The sequence below is a fragment of the Momordica charantia genome (assembly GCF_013281855.1).
Source record: "Momordica charantia cultivar OHB3-1 chromosome 8 unlocalized genomic scaffold, Mcharantia_2.0 BLBB01000008.1, whole genome shotgun sequence".
Lineage (NCBI taxonomy): Eukaryota > Viridiplantae > Streptophyta > Magnoliopsida > Cucurbitales > Cucurbitaceae > Momordica > Momordica charantia.
In genome coordinates, this window is record NW_028275166.1 from 25,432,681 (window position 1) to 25,451,909 (window position 19,229).

Here is a 19,229-nt window from a genome sequence, read left to right on the forward strand (position 1 = left end):
GTAGCTCGATGGATTGAAAATGCATAAATCCAACTAAGATCACCCACAATTGGAAGAACATTGCCCTGCAAAAATAGTCGTCCATCTTGCACACTTGACCAACCGGGAGGGTTTCTTCTTTGGTTTAAAAAATTTATTGGGGGTGGATCAAATCTTCTAATCTTCTTGAGTTATGTTTGGATTGTCTAGTGAGAATATTCTCAATATTAATTGCGTAATGTATGGGTTTGGAGATTTGAATTCACCACCTCTCAGTTCCTTGGACAAAGACCATTCAAGGAAGTTTTGGACTCTTTCCGTTGGAAATCAAATAATTAATCCGAAGACAATTTTAAATCTGAAGGTTTCATCTCTTGTTGAGGGAAGGAGATAGTGAAACCTTGAAGATAAATCTTGATTGAAAAAAATGCTTTAACCAATCGAATTGTGCTCAAATTGACATTTAAGTATAAAGTTTAAATGAGCTAAATATTTTGTTAACTTTAGCTTAGCTCAACTAGTTAAAAATACCTATTTTCGATCAAAAGATCATAAAATTCGAATTCCTAAAGAAGTAAAATATTTAACTTTTCTTTTATCTTTTTCACTCTTTATAATATGGGGTGTATAAATAGCACTTTTTAAAACCATGCTAACAAATAGCCAAAACTTTTAAGAAATATCAATTTAACTTCACACGTGTATTAAATATATGCACTTTAATCTATGAAAAACATAAATTAATTACCAAGTGTTTGAAATTATGGTAATAATAGTTAATAGGATAAGGATAGGAGTAGGATAATTCTGATTGAATAGATTTTCAATTTATTTTGGATATAATGCATCTTTAGAAAGTTGACCCAAATGGTTCAATTATTTCGGGGCTATTTACCAAAATAGTACTTTGTAGAGCAAATTGTTAAAATAACCCCAAAGTATCATATCTAGTCCATTAGCCCATTAAAGGATGGGATTAGGGATTTGAGACCCTGGCTTTTCTAGTTTGGTGGCCCTACTTAAAATTAGTCTACTTAACACGCTTTAATTGTCACACGCATCAGCAGGTCACATAAATATTAAACCAACGAAGTTATTAATTGAAAGTTAAGAGATGAAATTGATTTTATTTTTTTTTTATTTTTTTTCTTCTTCAATTCGATTGCCAATTTATATTTAACTTATCATATATTTAATTAAATATATGTTAATTTACTAAATTAGTCCATGTCATGCGGACATAATTTCGATTTTGTTCATTTTAAAAGTTTCAAATTTAGTTCCAACTAAGCCTCACAAATTCAGAGTATCATCTCTTTAGAAAAGTCTACCTATTTTCTTCTACTTTTTCTCTATCGTTAATACAATCAAGTGTCACAATAATAGTTAAGTCGAAAACATCAACTCATTACCTCATTAAAAAAAATAAAAAACAATTGATTTAAATTCTATATTTTCCAGTGATGGCTACTCTACAGAAAAAATGATGCACAATCTTGAAAAAATGAACCAAAATAAGATCCCAAGAGAAGACCATATTCTTCTTCTCATCACATTTACTATATATATATATGGAGAGAGAATTACAAAACAAATTGGAAGCTTACTACTACTTAAACAAAATCCAATCTAACTTCTTCCCTTCAACACAAAAACACAAAGCAAACAAGCCAATCTATCTATACGTCTACTTCCCCAATACAATACAACACGAAGTTGAGAGATATAATGATGATTCACAACCAAATTCTCGTATTTCGATCAAGGAAATTGAAATCTCATATAATCTTTTGCCCCAGAAGGAGGAGAAATGTAGACCCAAAGCAGCGAAATTATGATCGACAGAAGCCCGGACCAAACGTAGACGATCGTTGGAACCCGCCCCCGACGCCCCATCAGTCCTTTAGCGAAGGGGTAGAGATGGCACAGCACCCAGAAGCTGAAGAACACTCCCCCTACAAGCTTGCTCCATTCTGGAAATGGACTGTACAGTGTCCTTGCTACTCCCACCCCAATCCCAATCATGTTCACCAGCATTATTGTGATTGGAGGCACCATCAGGAAGCTCCATTTCACCACGTATAGGTCGGCGAATTCGTCGTCCCCGTCCTCCGGTGTGGCTGATTTTGATGTCAATGTGAATGAGATGTCCACTCCTGCTATGACCTTCAGCAGCCCCTGCAGCACCGCTGCTGGGTGCGCGCTTGTCCCCCCGATTAGCCAGAATTGCTCGTTTCGCCACCAGTCGTGGATCGTGATCCCTGACCACTTGATCTCGAGGATGGCGAGCAGGCATAGAGTGATGGTGATGGCGAGTAGGAAGATGAGGAATGTTGCACTGAGGGATTGGACTATGAACTGCCCTGAGAACAGAGAGACTGCAGGCAGAAAGCAGTAGACAATGAGGAAAAAGGATGTGAAAGGGTACATCCCCACATTGAAATATGCTACTCTTTGAAGGAACTTCATTCTTCGGGCAGCGAACAGGGCGTTGTTCCTCGAGAAGAAGATCTCAACTGATCCCGTCGCCCACCGGAGCACCTGGTGGAGCCGGTCGGTGAGGTTGATTGGGGCTGTCCCTCGGAAGGCATCACGCTTGGTAACGCAATACACTGATCTCCATCCTCTATTGTGCATTCTATAGCCAGTTACCACATCCTCTGTTACAGAGCCATAGATCCATCCTACTCTTTTTCCCCACTCTGTTTTGTCTTCATAGAAGCAAGATATGACACTGATGGCCTCAGCAACAGTGGCGGCATCTAATGGTTCTCGAGGCACAGCGAGGGAACCAGCCGGTCGACCTTGATTGCCCTTGCTTTGAAGTTCTTGGAGCAATCTTCCTTGAAACTCAGCGACCGGGATCGATGCAGCCAGAGAAGTAGAGTTCCCAAATCTCTTTGGCAGAAGCAAGGACTCAATGTCTGCATCCTCGTCCCAATCATGATCGTCTCCATTGATTGCAGCTGCCATCTCATCATCTTCCTTCTTCGATACCCTCGACTTTCTTAGAAGCAGCTTTGTTTTTCGACTACCGAACCAGCCGTGGTGCTCAGTGGCTCGAGGAGGACTAAATCCATACAGAGCTGTCCTCCTAAAAATGCAGCCGGTCCCCACATACATTGGCCCCTGCAACCCATCAAGAGCCCTCATACTCACATCAAAAAACACAGTATTATGATTGGCATACCGATCGTTCGGGTCGATCCCCTCGAACCTTTGCGGGAACTGCACATAACAAATCCGATCACCACCCCTGTCAAGCATAAAGCACATCCCCTCCCTCAAAGCCAAGGAGTTGTATATGTAGTGATCACAGTCAAGATTGAGAATGAACGGGCCATTCGACATAATCGCGCTGGTTCGGACAAGGGCATTCATCGCCCCGGCTTTCTTGTTGTGGTCGTAGCCTGGCCGCTTCTCACGAGATACATAAACGAGCATTGGCAATCTGATGTCCACCTCTGTTGTGTCAATCAAATTCTCCCCATCTGCTTCTGATCCATAAACTGGTTCTGCATTTGAAGGAGCTAGCATAGCCTGCAGGAAGAAGATAAACAAAAATCTCATGCTTCTTTTCGAGATTTCGCGGACTTATAAATGAACAATTCAGTTAAAATCGAGAAGAAATTACCTGAATTATACCAGCATGATCTCCTCTAGAGTGATCGGTTTCACCAGAAACCCAAGTTCCGGGCCAGTGAGAGCCATCTGACATCCAAGTTGCCTTAGAAATCTTGATTTGTTCTGAGGGATTTCCCCCCATCTCAATTTGCTTCTTTTTTGCTCTCAGTTCTTCATGGGCATTATAAGCATCTGATCTTCTCCTTATAGACTCTGGTAATGAGTTGATTCTTACCTTGAATTCATCATACTCTCTCTTCACCCTCCTCCTCTCTCTAACGAAATCGAGCCGGACTTTATTCTTAAGAAAGTCACGCTTCTGCCCAAAATACGCCTCGGGGTTCCTTGGTTCGATCCCGTGCTTTCGGCAGAATGGAACCCAGACTCGGGCAAAGCTGGCTGTCTCAGCAAGTGCCTCAAATGTTAGAAGGGAACCACCATCATCTGATAAGTAACAAGCCAGCTTTTCCACGGGATAGTTCACAGCAAGGATTGAGAGAATGGTGTTGGCCGTCACGAGGGGAGGTTCTTTCTCGGGATCAGCAGTCGATACAAACACATCAATTCCTGGGAGGTCGGATCGGCCTTTGGGGTTTCGGAGATTCGGGGACTCGAATCGGTCCTTGAGAACAGAGAGGTCAGTGACTCTGTTCACAGGGCAGAGCTTTGGAAGCTGATCTAATAGCCATGATAATGCAAACCAGAGTTCACAAGTTATGGACATTCCCCATAGCCAAATTGCTTCATGATTAGGATGTCTAATTCTCCATGTTAGAAAGAAACCAAGTGCCACAAAACGAATCATAATAAGCAATCTGCAAAAAGCAGAATAGAAATCCTAATCAAAACCAAATTCAATAAACCAGAAACTTCATTAGTTCAAAAGAGGAAGGGAATTAAATTAAAAAATTTACCTGTATGGGCTGAGAATGGCAGCCGAAACTGAGACTTTTCGGGTTAAAGGCCGTCGGTTTCGTTCACCAAAGTCCGGCGGGTGTTCGAAACCGTTCGCCCCAGAGCCGAACCCATACCCATCCTTTGGCCACACTGCATTGCCATACCCGTACGTTCCCTTGGTCTCGAAAAGCCACCGGGCATGGTCAAAGTCGGGCGGGTGATTCTGAGCTTTGAATGATTTCACCAGGGAGAGCCTTTTGTCAAGCTTTGGATCAGTCATTGAAGGCAATGGCAAAGCTTGGTCCTCTGCCTCAGAGTCCGACTCCTCTTCATCATCGCTAACGCTTTGGTAACGCTCTTTACAGCCCGGACAACGACCACCACCATGGCCGAGACACTCCAAATAACAGTCTCTACAAATGCTGAACCCACACTCACATGGAACCTTCTTCTTCCCTTTCAACGCCTTCTCGTCGCAGCCCTTCATCCCACAAACAAGCACCGATTTGATCGGCTCGGTCGGGTTCATCAGCGACTCGATCACGTGCCCACGAGTCACCGAATTGAAACCTCCGGTGAAAATTGTACCAGAAATGAAGCTCCTCTGTTTCGCCATGTTTGAATTCTCCTCAGGGAGGCTGGTTTGGGAGTCAGAAATGGACTGGTGATCTGGGGTTGGGGGAATATGAACAGTGTACGTAACGAACTCGGTGTTACTCTCTTCAACAGCATCGTCCTTCGACATCGAAACGAACTTCCCTCCGCTCGATCGGCGGTTTCCGCCGCTTGAGGCTCTGTTTCCTCGGCCACTGAGAGGGGAATTGGGGTTGTTCGAAATGGAACTACGAGAAACCGGGCTCGTTAAACCCATAGATCTAATTCCACCGCCCCCTTTACTTCCTGAAGAAACTGTAATCTTCACCGGAGAAGACGACGTTGAAGAAGCCCTGTTCACCATTTTCTCAGTCGAACGAACGAATCTGTAAACTTTCCCGAGAAAACTACACTAAATCAGAGCAAACCCAGAAAACGAACAGGAAATCAAGTAGAAGGAAAATTATCAAGAAACCATGGGAAGCTATGGCGAATTTGGAAGTGGAATTGAAGAAGTGGGTTCTTCGTTCATGGGGGTTTTGAGGAAATTTGTGGACGTTTTTTCAACGGCAAGAATTTGCTTTAGAGGATAAAAAGTAGCCCATTGGGGTTTGGGCAAAAGAGAATTTAAATTGTAACGGTCGAGTGATCCGGACCGTAGATCTGATTGGATCCTACGGGTCGTTTTTGACCGAAACGGTCGAGTAGTTGGAAAGCAATAAAGTCTTTTTCTTAAAAAATTTGAAAAGAGAAGGCAATAAAGTCAAAAGATTGATAATTTTTTAAGAGTTATAATAATAATAATTATTATTTTTGTTTGTCTCTTGTGGGGCCCCTGCATTGTTATATTATAACGTCATAATTTACTGCAATGTTTAGATTTTCAAAAGTTTTGGCCATGCACAGATTATAAAACTGCCATGTAATCAAGTTTAGTTTTATATTATATGGGTGTTCATTAATCATTAGGTTAAAATTCGTTCATTTTTCTATTACAAGTCATTAGTTTCGTACTTAAAAAGTTATAATATGAGTATTGGCCTAATTGTCCCCCATCGATATCCTTTTTTTTTAGTACAACGTGTGTGGGAAAATGATCAAACTTACAACATTTTGATTGGAGATATATGTCAATTATCACTCAACTGTGTTCGTTTTTGTCCCACATCAATATCAATTAAAAATGATATAATCAATCTGAACATTATTCAATAAATAAGACAGTTATTTTGTTCTTTGGATTAAAAGCTTGACATTCCACTTAAATTTAGTGGACTAAAAGAAAAAGAGAAATCCAATAGTATTACTAAATTATTTGTAAAAGAAAATACTTATTAGGTGAATGGATGGATTGGACATTAGAAGAATATTAGAAATTTTGTTTATATATTATTTTAGTTGATGTATTTTCAAAAATTTTGTCAAATTTTTATCTTTTATTTATTTTAGTCTCTATATTTGCAAAATGTTCATTTTAGTCTCTATATTTTTAAAAATGGACTATTTTGTCTTTATTTCAAAATTTTTGATGTAAATTTTATATATTGAAATCCTCCAATGCAATTTTGCTACATCTCAATAAATTTTGTGAGTGAAGTGACGTATTAAAATTGTAATGGAAAAAAGCAGATAAAAAAAAAACAGAAGTGTTCCCTTTTAAAAGCAGAGACCAGTTAGTGTATGAATTTCTGTAGAACAAAAAAATTTGAGCCAATCAATTATCTATTTTATTTAGGGATTAATTATATATTAACCCTAAATTAAAATTAAAGATAATTTGACAATTAAAATATGTAATTGGGTCATATGAGTATTGGGTTTGGAATCGATTTGGTTCACAAACTTGGCCCAAAACCCAATTTAGCATGAAATAAAGTGGATTAATATTTAAATTTAAATAAATCTATTTAAAGAATTGGGCTTGGCCCAAAATTACCCAAGCCCAATGGCCCACCAAAGCCTATGGAAACCTCTATAAATAGAGGGTATCTCATTCATTTTAGAGGTTCAGATTTTTCAGAATTGAGAGAATTCAAACCAAATTGAAGACTCTTTGAAGACTTGAAGATTCGAAAACCAACTTGAAGACTTGAAAACTTTCGAAGTACATATAACTTCGATCCAAATTCAAAAACAAGCATCTCAATCTTCACATCAAGTTCGAGAGAAAAAATGAGAGGATAAAAGATTAGAGATTGAATCCACTATACAACACATACTTCAAATATAAAAGTTCAACTCCACGAAAGATAATTTCTCCGGAAATCTCGTGTGAACAAATTGGCACGCCCGGTGGGACCATCTCTACCTCTCATCTCCTTCTATAGACTTAAAGTTTTTCATGAAAATCAATGGAATTTAAAAAGGCTTCTACAACAGCTGCTTACATGAGTAACCTTCATACGGGTCATATCACATATGGTTGCTCTGATGAATTCCAACTACGGGAACATCAAACTCCTCCTGTTGTTGCAAACAAAGTAATGATGCCACAAGAAACATCTTTGGAAGATAAATTTCTTGTTAATCATAACCCCTTATTTGATCATAGTCCTGACATTGTCTCTGTTATGATGACTGATGCAAATACTATGAATGAAAAAATGGCTGAAATGGAAAAGAAGCTCGCTGCATTGATGAAGACAGTGGAAGAAAGAGATTATGAAATCGTTTACCTGAAGAATCAGATTGAAAGCAGAGATGTTGCTGAGTCGAGTCAAACCCCTACTCTCAAGATAAATGACAAGGGAAAGACTATCGCTCAAGAAAATCAATCGCAATATTCCACTTCGATCGCTTCACTGTCTGTTCAGCAACTCCAAGATATGATCACGAACACAATCAGAGCGCAATACGACGGATCTTCTCAAAGTTCCCTCTTGTATTCTAAGCCATATACTAAGAGAATTAATGATCTGAGAATACCTCCTGGATACCAACCTCCAAAATTCCAACATTTCGATGGGAAGGGCAATCCCAAACAACATATTGCTCACTTTGTCGAAACTTGTGAGAATGCTGGTACAAGAGGCAATCAATTGGTCAAGCAGTTCGTCCGAACATTAAAGGGAAACGCCTTTGACTGGTATACTGATCTCGAGCCTGAAACGATCGAGAGTTGGGAACAGCTTGAAAGAGAATTCCTAAATCGCTTTTACAATACGAAGAGAACTGTCAGCATGATGGAGCTCACGAACTCCAAACAAAGAAAAGGCGAACGGTTGTTGAATATATCAACCGATGCTCTAAGGCTTGATTGCAAAGATAGACTTACTGAACTATCCGTTGTCGAATTATGCACTCAAGGTATGCATTGGGAACTTCTTTACATCCTTCAAGGTATAAAACCTTGCACCTTTGAAGAACTAGCAACTCGTGCTCGCGATATGGAGCTAAGCATTGCTAATCGAGGAAGTAAGGATTCTTTAGTGCTGGACTTAGAGAAAGAAAGCAAAAGTGTTGAGAAAACTTCAAATGAGTTTTTTGGTGTAAACACAATCTCTCCCAGGTTGTTTTCAAAAATAAAGGGAAAGAGAATTGAGAAAAGGAAATATGAAAAGATGGCTAAGCTTGAAAGAAAGACAAGAGAAAGTCTATCCTTTTCCTGATTCCGACATCCCTTATATGTTGGAACAATTGCTGGAAACACGATTGATTGTACTTCCAGAGTGTATACGACCAAAAGAAATGAGTAAAGTTGATGATCCCAAATATTGCAAGTACCACCGAGTTATCAGTCATCTAGTGGAAAAGTGTTTTGTCCTAAAGAGCGTATCCTAAATTTAGCTCGAGAAGGAAAGATTGAGTTGGATTTCAATGAAATAGCTCAATCAAATCACGCTGCAGTAACAACAAATATAGGCAGCCAAACACCTCAAAGTCTATTCTACAATAAGGGGATAGACTTGATCCAATTTGGAACGTTGAAGCCTATATGTGTTCGCTCTCAACGGAAGACTTCAAGAAATGCCATTAAAGATGTTGTCAAATCTGTCGATCAGGGAGAGGAAAACTGGACTCTTGTGACTCGTCAGAAGAAACAAAAACAAAATTTTGCTCGGAAGAAGTTATCTATGCTCAGCAAAGAGCATGAACACCAATGAAGGAAGGATTCAAGGAAGCCTAAATCAGAGAGGAAAGAAAATAAAGACTCCTTTAGACCCCAGATATCGGCGACCTTAAAAGAATTCTCCCCAAAAAAATTATTCTATCTTGCAAGTTCACATTACATAAATGTGGAAGAAATTGACAACTCTAAAATAACTGAGCAAATGACTTCTGTATTCGATCGCATCAAGCCTTCAGCTACTCGACTTTCAGTCTTTCAGAGGATGAGTATGACCACTGCAAAAGAGGAAAGTCAATGTGTTACATACATCCCCACTCGATCTTCAGTATTTCAAAGGCTAAGCATCTCCACGTTAAAGAAAAATCAATCTTTGAAATCTGTTTTTGATCGTCTCGAAGTGTCAAACGATCAATACGAAAGAATGATGAAGACCGTGGAAGCAAAATCATCCGATGAAGTGAATGATGAGAAGAAAATTCACAGCATTGTTCCTTCACGTATGAAAAGAAAATTCTCCCTTCTCATAAATACAGAAGATTCCTTAAAAGTAAAACAAAAGTTTTTCATCTCAACCAATCCTAAAAATGGAGGATATAGAAGTTGTAATGAAAATGAGAGCATTTGAAATACAACACTCCTTATCGTAAGAGTCTAAACTACATGATACTACTGGCCCGCGTGAGTTTAAAAGGTGAACGTCCCAAAAAAAATAATATTGTATTTGAACTACGTTATGACTTGATCTCTTCCTATGATACGTAGGCAGCTTAAAGAAATCTTTAAGTTCAGTCCAAGTTTTTATAAAAAAAAAAACTTAAAAAAAATATGGCGACACCACAGTAACGCTGCAAAACGCAACCTTACCAAGAGTGACGATATGACGCTTAACCCTATTGAACGCTAGCTTTGTAGCAGAATGAAGGATGGTCACTGGGGCATATACTATCAAATTAGGTTGTGCCCCTCATGATAAATATCATCCCTCAAACTTGATCTGTGCTTGATGGTTGGCGAAAATGTTGCAGCCGATTGATCGTTGGTGAAAATATTGCAGGTGATTAATCGTTAGCGAAGAAGTTGCAATCGCTTGACCCTTGGCGAATGAATTGTAGCTGCTTGATCATTGGCAAATATATTGCAAGCTTGATCATTGGCAAAGATATTGCACACGCTTGATGGTTTGCGAAGAAGTTGCAATCACTTAATCGTTGGCGAAGAAGTTGCAACCAATTTATTGTTGGCGAAGATGTTGCAGACGCTTGATCGTTGACGAAGATATTGCAACTGATTGATCATTAGCGAATAAACTGTAGCCACATGATCGTTAGTAAAGAAATTGCAGCTTTGCGAAAAAAAATTGTAGCTGCTTGATCGTTGGTGAAGAAATTGTAGCCGCCGAATGTTATCCCTATATAGGCGTCATCCCCGAAAGGATGGTAACCGTGAGGGATACTTCATCAAATTAGGTAGCCTTGTCCCGCGAGGATATGTGAGCCGGACGTATAGGCGTCATCCCCGAAAGGATGGTAGTCGTGAGGGATACTTCACCAAATTAGGTGGCCTTGTCCCGCGAGGATGTGTGAGCCGAACGATATCCCTATATAGGCGTCATCCCCGAAAGGATGGTAGCCGTGAAGGATACTTCACCAAATTAGGTAGCCTTGTCCCACGAAGATGTGTGAGCCGGACGATATCCCTATATAGGCGTCATCCCCGAAAGGATGGTAGCCGTGAGGGATACTTCATCAAATTAGGTGGCCTTGTCCCGCGAGGATGTGTGAGCCAGAGATATCCCTATATAGGCGTCATCCCCGAAAGGATGGTAGCCGTGAGGGATACTTCACCAAATTAGGTGGCCTTGTCCCGCGAGGATGTGTGAGCCGCACGATATCCCTATATAGGCGTCATCCCTGAAAGGATGGTAGCCGTGAGGGATACTTCACTAAATTAGGTGGTCTTGTCAATCCTTGGATTATCTTTGCTGCAAGAGAGAGGAAAAAAAGCAAACAAATAGGAGAAAAGAAAAATCAAGATGAAGACAAACCTTGATAATTAGGTAAAGCGTGAAAGTTTGACATCCCAATTCCAATAGAAGAAGCGACAAAATAAAGTTAGCTCCTAAAAAAAAGAATGCACTGTTAAAAGAAATTGTTGGGAGAAATACTTTTAAGTTGAAAATAAGTAAAAAAAAAGAGAGAAAAAAAAAAAGCAAAGAATGAGAGAAATTTTGAAGCCAACCTTTTCATTGGACTTCTGCTGTGAATAGGCAAAAATTTGGGGTTCAAATCAGAATAACAAATCAAATCTCAACTCAAATATGATTCCTTTTTCAAATTATGGTTGGAAATTTGATTGGATTATTAATTTAAATTTGACCCAAATCAAGTCCAACCTCAAGATTCCTATTCAACTTCGAAATTGAAATCTGGTGGGATTTTAACTCAGCTCTCAGGTAGGATTTTTTTTTTCAAATTCAAATTCAAAATTTGATTGGATATCAAATTTAAATCCTTTTCAAATTCATCCAAAATTTGAATTATATTCCAACTTTTAAATTACGTTGGATAAATTTCATGTTTTCAAATTTGATGCAAAATTCAAATTTGAACCATAAATCCAGCATTTAATTTAAAGTTGGATAAATTCCAAAATTTTGAATTCATCTCAAATTTGAATTCGAATTATATTCCAACTTTTAAATTGGGTTGGATAAATTCCATATTTTCAAATTTGATCCAAAAATTAAAATTTGAACCATAAATCCAGCGTTTAATTTAAAGTTGGATAAATTCAAAAAAAAAAAAATTTGAATTCATCCCAAATTTGAATTCAAGTTGTATTCCGACTTTTAAATTGGGTTGGATAAATTCCATATTTTCAAATTTGATCCAAAAATTCGAATTTGAACCATGAATCCAGCGTTTAATTTAAAGTTGGATAAATTCAAAAAATTTGAATTCATCTCAAATTTGAATTCAAATTATATTCCGACTTTTAAATTGGGTTAGATAAATCCCATATTTTCAGATTTGATCCAAAATTTGAATTATATTCCAACTTTTAAATTACGTTCGATAAATTTCATGTGTTCAAATTTGATCCAAAATTCAAATTTGAACCATAAATCCAGCGTTTAATTTAAAGTTGGATAAATTCAAAAATTTTGAATTCATCTCAAATTTGAATTTGAATTATATTCCAACTTTTAAATTGGGTTCGATAAATTCCATGTTTTCAAATTTGATCCAAAATTTAAATTTGAACTATAAATACAGCGTTCAATTTAAAGTTGGAAAAATTCCAAATTTTCAAATACATCCCAAATTCGAATTTGAATCATATTTTGACTTTTAAATTAAATTCAAAGTTAAAAAAAAACTTCTGAAAATAATTTAAATTTCAATGGATAAATTTCAGATGTCTCATTTTAACTTGTACAAATTTATTGTTAATTGGACCTAAAACGATATCTTCGTCCACGATTAATATTTTTTTTCAAAATTATGACTTAAATTCATCTTTTTGATTGCACAAATTCATCTTTTTGATTGCACAATATTTTCGAAATTCAGCCACAATTATATTTGGCATAAATTTCGAAAAGTGGCATTTGTAGAACCAAAAAATTTGGACAATCATAAACGGCCACGTCATTATCTATTTTATTTAGGAATTAATTATATATTAACTCTAAATTAGAATTAAAGATAATTTGACAAGTAAAATATGTAATTAGGTCATATGAGTATTGTTGTTGGAATCGATTTGGTTCACAAACTTGACCCAAAACCTAATTTACCATGAAATAAAGTGGATTAGTATTTAAATTTAAATAAATCCATTTAAAGAATTGGGCTTGGCCCAAAATTACCCAAGCCCAATGGCCCACCAAAGCTATGGAAACCTCTGTAAATAGAGGGGATCTCATTCATTTTAGAGATTCAGATTTTTCAGAATTGAGAGAATTCAAATCAAATTGAAGACTCTAAGACTTGAAGATTCGAAGACCAACTTGAAAAGACTTGAAAACTTTCGAAGAACATATAACTTCGATCCAAAGAACAAGCATCTCAATCTTCACAGCAAGTTCGAGAGAAAGAATAAGAGGATAAAAGATTAGAGATTGAATCCACTATACAACACATACTTCAAATATAAAAGTTCAACTCCACGAAAGATAATTTCTCCGGAAATCTCGTGTGAACAATTTCAATAGATACGAATTTAGTATTTGTAGTGTGGTTGAAAAATATATTCATCCCTATACTTCCATTAATAACGATTAGTCTTATGAATTTTAATAGATAAGAATTTAGTTTTGTAGTTTACAATTTTACAACCTTTAATATAGTTTAAAAGTTATAATAATTTTTGAAAAAAAAAATTATAATAATTTAGTTCCTATCTTTTTTATAACTCATAAAGTTAAAGTATCAAATACATAAAAGGTAATTTTCAAATATTTAAAAATTTAGTACAAAATAGTTAAACTGTACCTTTGGTCGTTATACTTTCAATAAAATCATATATTTATTTTTGAACTAATATTTAATAAATTAGGTACGTTTGATGGCCAGTTTGTTTTTGTTTTTTTTTTAAGCTAAGTTTATAAAAACTAACAAAATAGTTTTTGAAGTTTTGTTTTATTTATTTTTAATTTATTTGCATTCAAATGTGTTTTAAATAAAGGTGAAAACATATCAAACGAATTATAAAAAAAAAGTATAATATTTAAAAAATATAGATAAAAAGCAAAATGGTTATCACATGGGAGCTTAGTCCTTTTAGTTTAACAAAAACCATATATGTTTGATAATTATTTTTTGTTTTTTATTTTTAAAAAATAGAAAACCAAACATGTTTGATAATCAATTTTTATTTTCTATTTTCTAGAAAGTTAGAGAGTTGGAAGAGATATGCTGGAGAAAGACTAGTCTATGTAGAGTAGAGATTACAAAGGGGTGGTGCAGAAGTTGGGAATGTCCTTTCCATCTTCATCCTGACAAAAACTTTTAGTTCTTGATTCCCACCCAATTCTACAATTTTGGGATCAAGGCCAGGTTGAGGAATCGTTATTTGGAGATGGAGATCTTAGAGGAAGAATTACCAGTTTAGTAATTAAATTCAATTATTTTGAGAATTTAAAAAAGAAAAAAGAGTAATAAATATATGTAAATTATTATTTACTAGTACAAATAATTAATATAATTTAATAAATAGTTAATAAAATCTATATTAATTAAAAAGGAATCGTGATCTTTGTCCTCCATAATGCAGAGACATGAAAATAAAAGTTTGGAGGGATAAAAAAGAAAGTTTTTAAAGAGAAATTTTAGAGATAAAAGAAAAAAATTTAGATAAAGAAAAGTTAGAGAAAATAATAGTTAGAGAAAAGTTAAAAGTGAAAATTTAGAAAAAGAGAGTAAAATTGAGAACAAAAGACATGTCAGAGAAAGAAAGAAAAATTATAATGAGAAAACAAATGAGAGTAAAAAGGTTTAAGATATATTCATTACTTTGTTAGAGAAAAAAAATAAAAATAGAAAAACGAGTTAAAAAAATTGAAAGGGAAAATATTTAGAGAGAGAAAAGTTGGAAATATATTTGATAAAAAAATATTAGAAAGGGAAAGAAAAATTATAAACCAAATTTGAGAGAAAGAAGATTAAGAAAATATTAAATCTAAAAGAAAAAATGAGAATAATATGATAGGAAAAAAAATACATTTAAGGAAAATTTTAGAAAGAGATAAATTGCAGTAAATATTTAGAGAGAGATAAATCTTTCGAGAGAGAAATTTTTCGAAAGAGAAATTTAGGCAGAAAAACTGTTATAATAATAAATAAATTTTTAAAGAAAAATATGTCAAATAAAAAAAAGTTGAGAAGAAATGAGATTTGAAAAATAAAATTATTTTTTTTAAATTAATTCATTCTAAGATGTTTTGAAAAATATGTTTTTCAAATCCCAAAATTAAAAAATAGAAACAAAAAGATTATTGAACGACGGCTTAGTATTTCAAGTTTTTACGATATGTATTTTTTTTTATCGAAACAAACAACTAAAAAGCTATTAAGGCTAAAGAGTTTTGTTTGTCAGTTGCCGCCAACCTACATAACCAGATGGGAAAATCCGATCGCCACAAAAAGCCACGACGAAGAGAAATAGCCTCTCTCGCAAGATGATGCGCAGCTGCATTTGATTCTCTGAAAGCATGCTGGAAACAAATTTCTTGAAAGCTCTAACATCTTCTACCCAACTTGCAGCTTTTCCCTTCCATGGTTATTTGTCCCCAATTAAATTTAGGGCTTCAAGTGAATCCGACTCCACCATGACTCGATGGACCCCCAACCTTGTTGCCAGCCTCAAACCTTCCCTGATTGCCAAAATTTCAGTCAGTAGAGGAGTCTTCACCACATGAAAATCAATCATGGCCGCCACAATCTCCGCATTTCCGTCACGAAGCAGAACACCAACACCCGATCCCTCTGTCGACACAGCCGCATCCGTGTTCATCTTCACCACACACCCCAGGGGAGGAGGCCTCCATGCATTCACTCGAGGAATTCTTCTCTTCATTCCATTATGGTATTTCATCTAACTTCTTCAACATATTTTAAAATCCATTCAACCTTAATTGGAGCTTCCGGGATCTTCTTCTTGTTGATCAAGGCGTTGTGATCATTCCATAGGGCCCAACACGTGATTTCGGCTAACCTTAGATTAGAAGCTGATAAATTCTTCATCCAGTACGACCATCTCTCCAGATAGCAGTCATTAAAAAGGCTCCCAAGCTCTGCCTCGGGAAGAACCGCACGCCAAATCTGCTTCACCTGCAGGCACCGAACCAACGCGTGATCACCTCGGACAAATTGGTATCACCTCCATCCCTTTCTTCTGTAGATTTTTAAGCACAGGGATGATATTATGGCACACTTTCCACATAATCACTTGAATTTTAGGTGGCATCTGGATTTTCCAAAACTTCCTCCACAAAACTTCATTGTTACTGTTACTTGTTGAATGCATCATTAGCTTATGTCTCATTTCTGAGTACATCCCATTCTTATTAAAGTGCCATGCCCATCGATCCTCCACCCACGTACAACTAATAGGGATGTTAGTGTTCACCTCCACATCCGCATCACAAACAGCCCCCTTGAGCTTTAGAATATCTCATTGTTTTGAGGGGTTATAAAATCAGCCACCCTCTCCTGCATCTCAGGAACAGGATTTGGGGAAAACAGTCTGAACGTGGACTCCCTCGGTAGCCACGGATCCCTATAAAAATCAATTGTTTCACGTGTCCCAACCACCTTCCTCTACCCTAGATTTAAAAGATCTCTGCACCAAATTATTCCTTGCCAAAAATAAGAACCTTGGGAACCAATGTCAGCATCCATCAGGGAGCCCTCGCCAGCCAGCATAAAGATCCTTGATGACCCGAGACACCAATAGTTTTGGTTGATGGACCAATCTCCATAATTGTTTTGCCAAAAGAGCCTTGTTAAACACCTCTAAATCTCGAAAATTCAATCCCCAAGCTCCTTGGGCCAGCACATCTTATCCCAACTCAATTATTTTAAGTCTTTCTTGACCATTCTTCTATGATCTCAGGATATTTTTCATTCGGATGCGGTATCGGTTCATTCATGTACCCCTTCTCTCTACCCGAGTAGAGGGAGAGGTTCCACTCTAATACCATTCTGTAACGCCCAGGTCCAAGATTCAGAATACAAAAAGTTCTTAGCTTAAGTACAACTAATTTACAAATAATATTGAATAAGTTAGCTAATTTGGAGGAGAATCATAACTAGAGGAGGTTATAACAATTAATCTAATAAGAGAAATATCAAGTTTTCAGAAATTTAGAGAGAAAAATTTTAGAGTTTAGAAATAAATTTGTTAAAAAAATGTCAAAGAAAAGAAAAAAAAATTAAACTTAGAAAAACATAAATATATTTTTAAAACCTTTTTTTCAATTTACTTAGAATTTTAAAAAATAGAAAATATAAAATTGAATCTATTATCAAGTAAGCAAAATTTTCAAACGCCGTAAACTAAAATTAGAAAATTGAAAACAAAATGTTTTGATACTAAAAAACAAAATGGTTATCAAACGACCTTTGATCTTTCAACTTCAATTTAGTCTCTATACTTCAGAATTTATAACAATTTAGTTTCAATCGCTAAAATAGAAAAAAAAAAAAAAAAAAAAAAAAAAAACTGTTTCGATTTTTCAATTTATAATTATTAAATCCCTCCCACTTAAAAATACGGATAATAAATTTCAACAAACAAAAAAGAGAAAAAAAAAAGAAAGAAAGGAATCGGAATACGGATAATAAAATTCAACAGAAAAACAGAAAACCAAAATACTTACGTCGCCTGAGAGATTCGAACTCTCGCGGGAAAATCCCATGTACTTAGCAGGCACACGCCTTAACCACTCGGCCAAAGCGACGTTTTGTTAATCAGTATTGTTTTTATTGAAATATTACATTATAGACTGTTTTAAACGTTGGTACTGGATTGTGGGTTGGACGTTTTCGGCTAAGCCCAACCACGGCCAGATCATTTGGACTTAGCTTGGGCTCATCCAATGGGCTTTTTAATTAGACGATTTTATTATTAAGTTTATTTATTTATTTATTGTAATCGAGTTTTTTTTTTTTTTCCAAAAAGCCAAGCAATTTTATTTTGGAGAATTATAATTATCCGTGCGAGGAGAACCGAGAACAGGTTTTTTCATATCTGTATGGTGCTATTATAATTTCTATTTGGGATTTAAGCGTAAAAATTTATAACGATAGTCTAAACAAGTATAGCTCACCAGTAATTTGTATATATCTCTGAAAAAGAAAAAACTTCGAGATATTTTCTTTATTTATATATCATTTATCTTTTTCACTTCTATTTAATGTGATATTATAATTGTATCTCAACACTTTTCGGAAATGATTCAATTATACAAGATCACTATTATGAAGCATTTAAATACTAGTTTTCTTCAATAATTAAAATTTGCAATAATATATATAACAAAAAGGAATGAAAATAATAATAGAAAGAACTTGAAGAATAATAACTCGTTATAGTAAAAATTTGAGACTACACAACAATGACCACACAAAGAATATTTATGTAAAAGTTACAAAATTAGTTTTCTACTGGAGACTTTAATTTTTCTCACTTTAGAAATTACAAGAATTAAAATTACATTTATAAGAAAAATGATAAATAATTTTATTATTATCCATCATGACCTTGTGTTTCCAATATTATTATGCTTTGGAAAAGCCAGACACAAAATTAAATTTGCTGCAATTTTAGGGGGGAGAAACAGACAGCTTAGATTATCAACACTGTTGAAAATAAAATCCAAACTTCCAAACTATAATTAAAATTGACTCATATTAAATGGAGAAGTTATATATATATATATATATATTTAATTATTTTTTAATTGACAATATGAACAGTGATATTAATTCAATGGATATACATCAAAATAGACACAGTAAGAGATGATCCAAATTGCATTATCTAAGCTTGAGGAAGTTGAGTTGTCAAAATCAAAGACTTCCACATTTTAATAACTAAGCATAAGATGAACAATTCAAAGAACTTAAAACAAAACTTTTCTTTTCTTTCTTTACACATAATAATAATAATAATAATAATGCCTAAAGCCCAATATTATTTAATTTAATGAGATGGGGTGTCATCTCCCAAAAATGAAATTGTCTGCCCCTAAAAAAAGAACATTACACACAAAGACATGTAATTAATTAAAATTTAATAATGTTAAACAAATTCATTCCTTTCAGACATGTTGAAGTCATCAACGATCATTCTATGAAATTAGTGTGTAGATTGAAATTTTAGATCTTTAAAACAAGAATGATGGTAAAAAGTTGCATCCAACGAGTGGGAGTAGGCTATGAAAAATCTTTCTCCTCTATTGCTCTATATTGAAGTCATTTTTCTATTTTTTTAGAGGTAAAATGAACTATACTCGTGTTGACTTATATTATTTGTTGTCATCGTCACATCTTTTGATGAT

The 19,229-nt window shown here is 35.4% G+C and overlaps 1 protein-coding gene and 1 non-coding gene across 2 annotated transcripts; both read right to left on the reverse strand.

The window, feature by feature from the left end:
* Positions 1-1,494: 1,494 nt before the first annotated feature.
* Positions 1,495-5,676, reverse strand: CSLD5 (cellulose synthase-like D5). The gene is made up of 3 exons (XM_022299599.2): positions 4,518-5,676; positions 3,614-4,418; positions 1,495-3,519 (listed from the first exon to the last, which is right to left on the reverse strand). The coding sequence occupies exons 1-3, from the start codon at positions 5,456-5,458 to the stop codon at positions 1,741-1,743; spliced, it is 3,525 nt and encodes a 1,174-aa protein (XP_022155291.1). The 5' UTR covers positions 5,459-5,676; the 3' UTR covers positions 1,495-1,740.
* An 11,869-nt stretch (positions 5,677-17,545) lies between these two features.
* On the reverse strand, positions 17,546-17,627 carry TRNAS-GCU (transfer RNA serine (anticodon GCU)). The gene has a single exon. It is a non-coding gene; the product is annotated as a tRNA-Ser (tRNA).
* Positions 17,628-19,229: the final 1,602 nt, after the last annotated feature.

What these genes read in the sequence shown, in the direction of transcription:
- CSLD5 (XM_022299599.2), bottom strand. Translation starts at nt 5,458, where the DNA reads ATGGTGAACAGGGCTTCTTCAACGTCGTCTTCTCCGGTGAAGATTACA. An exon ending in GCCATTCTCAGCCCATACAG is followed by an intron (nt 4,419 to 4,517) that starts GTAAATTTTTTA and finishes TGCTTTTTGCAG; the next exon opens with ATTGCTTATTATGATTCGTT. An exon ending in ATCATGCTGGTATAATTCAG is followed by an intron (nt 3,520 to 3,613) that starts GTAATTTCTTCT and finishes TTCTTCCTGCAG; the next exon opens with GCTATGCTAGCTCCTTCAAA.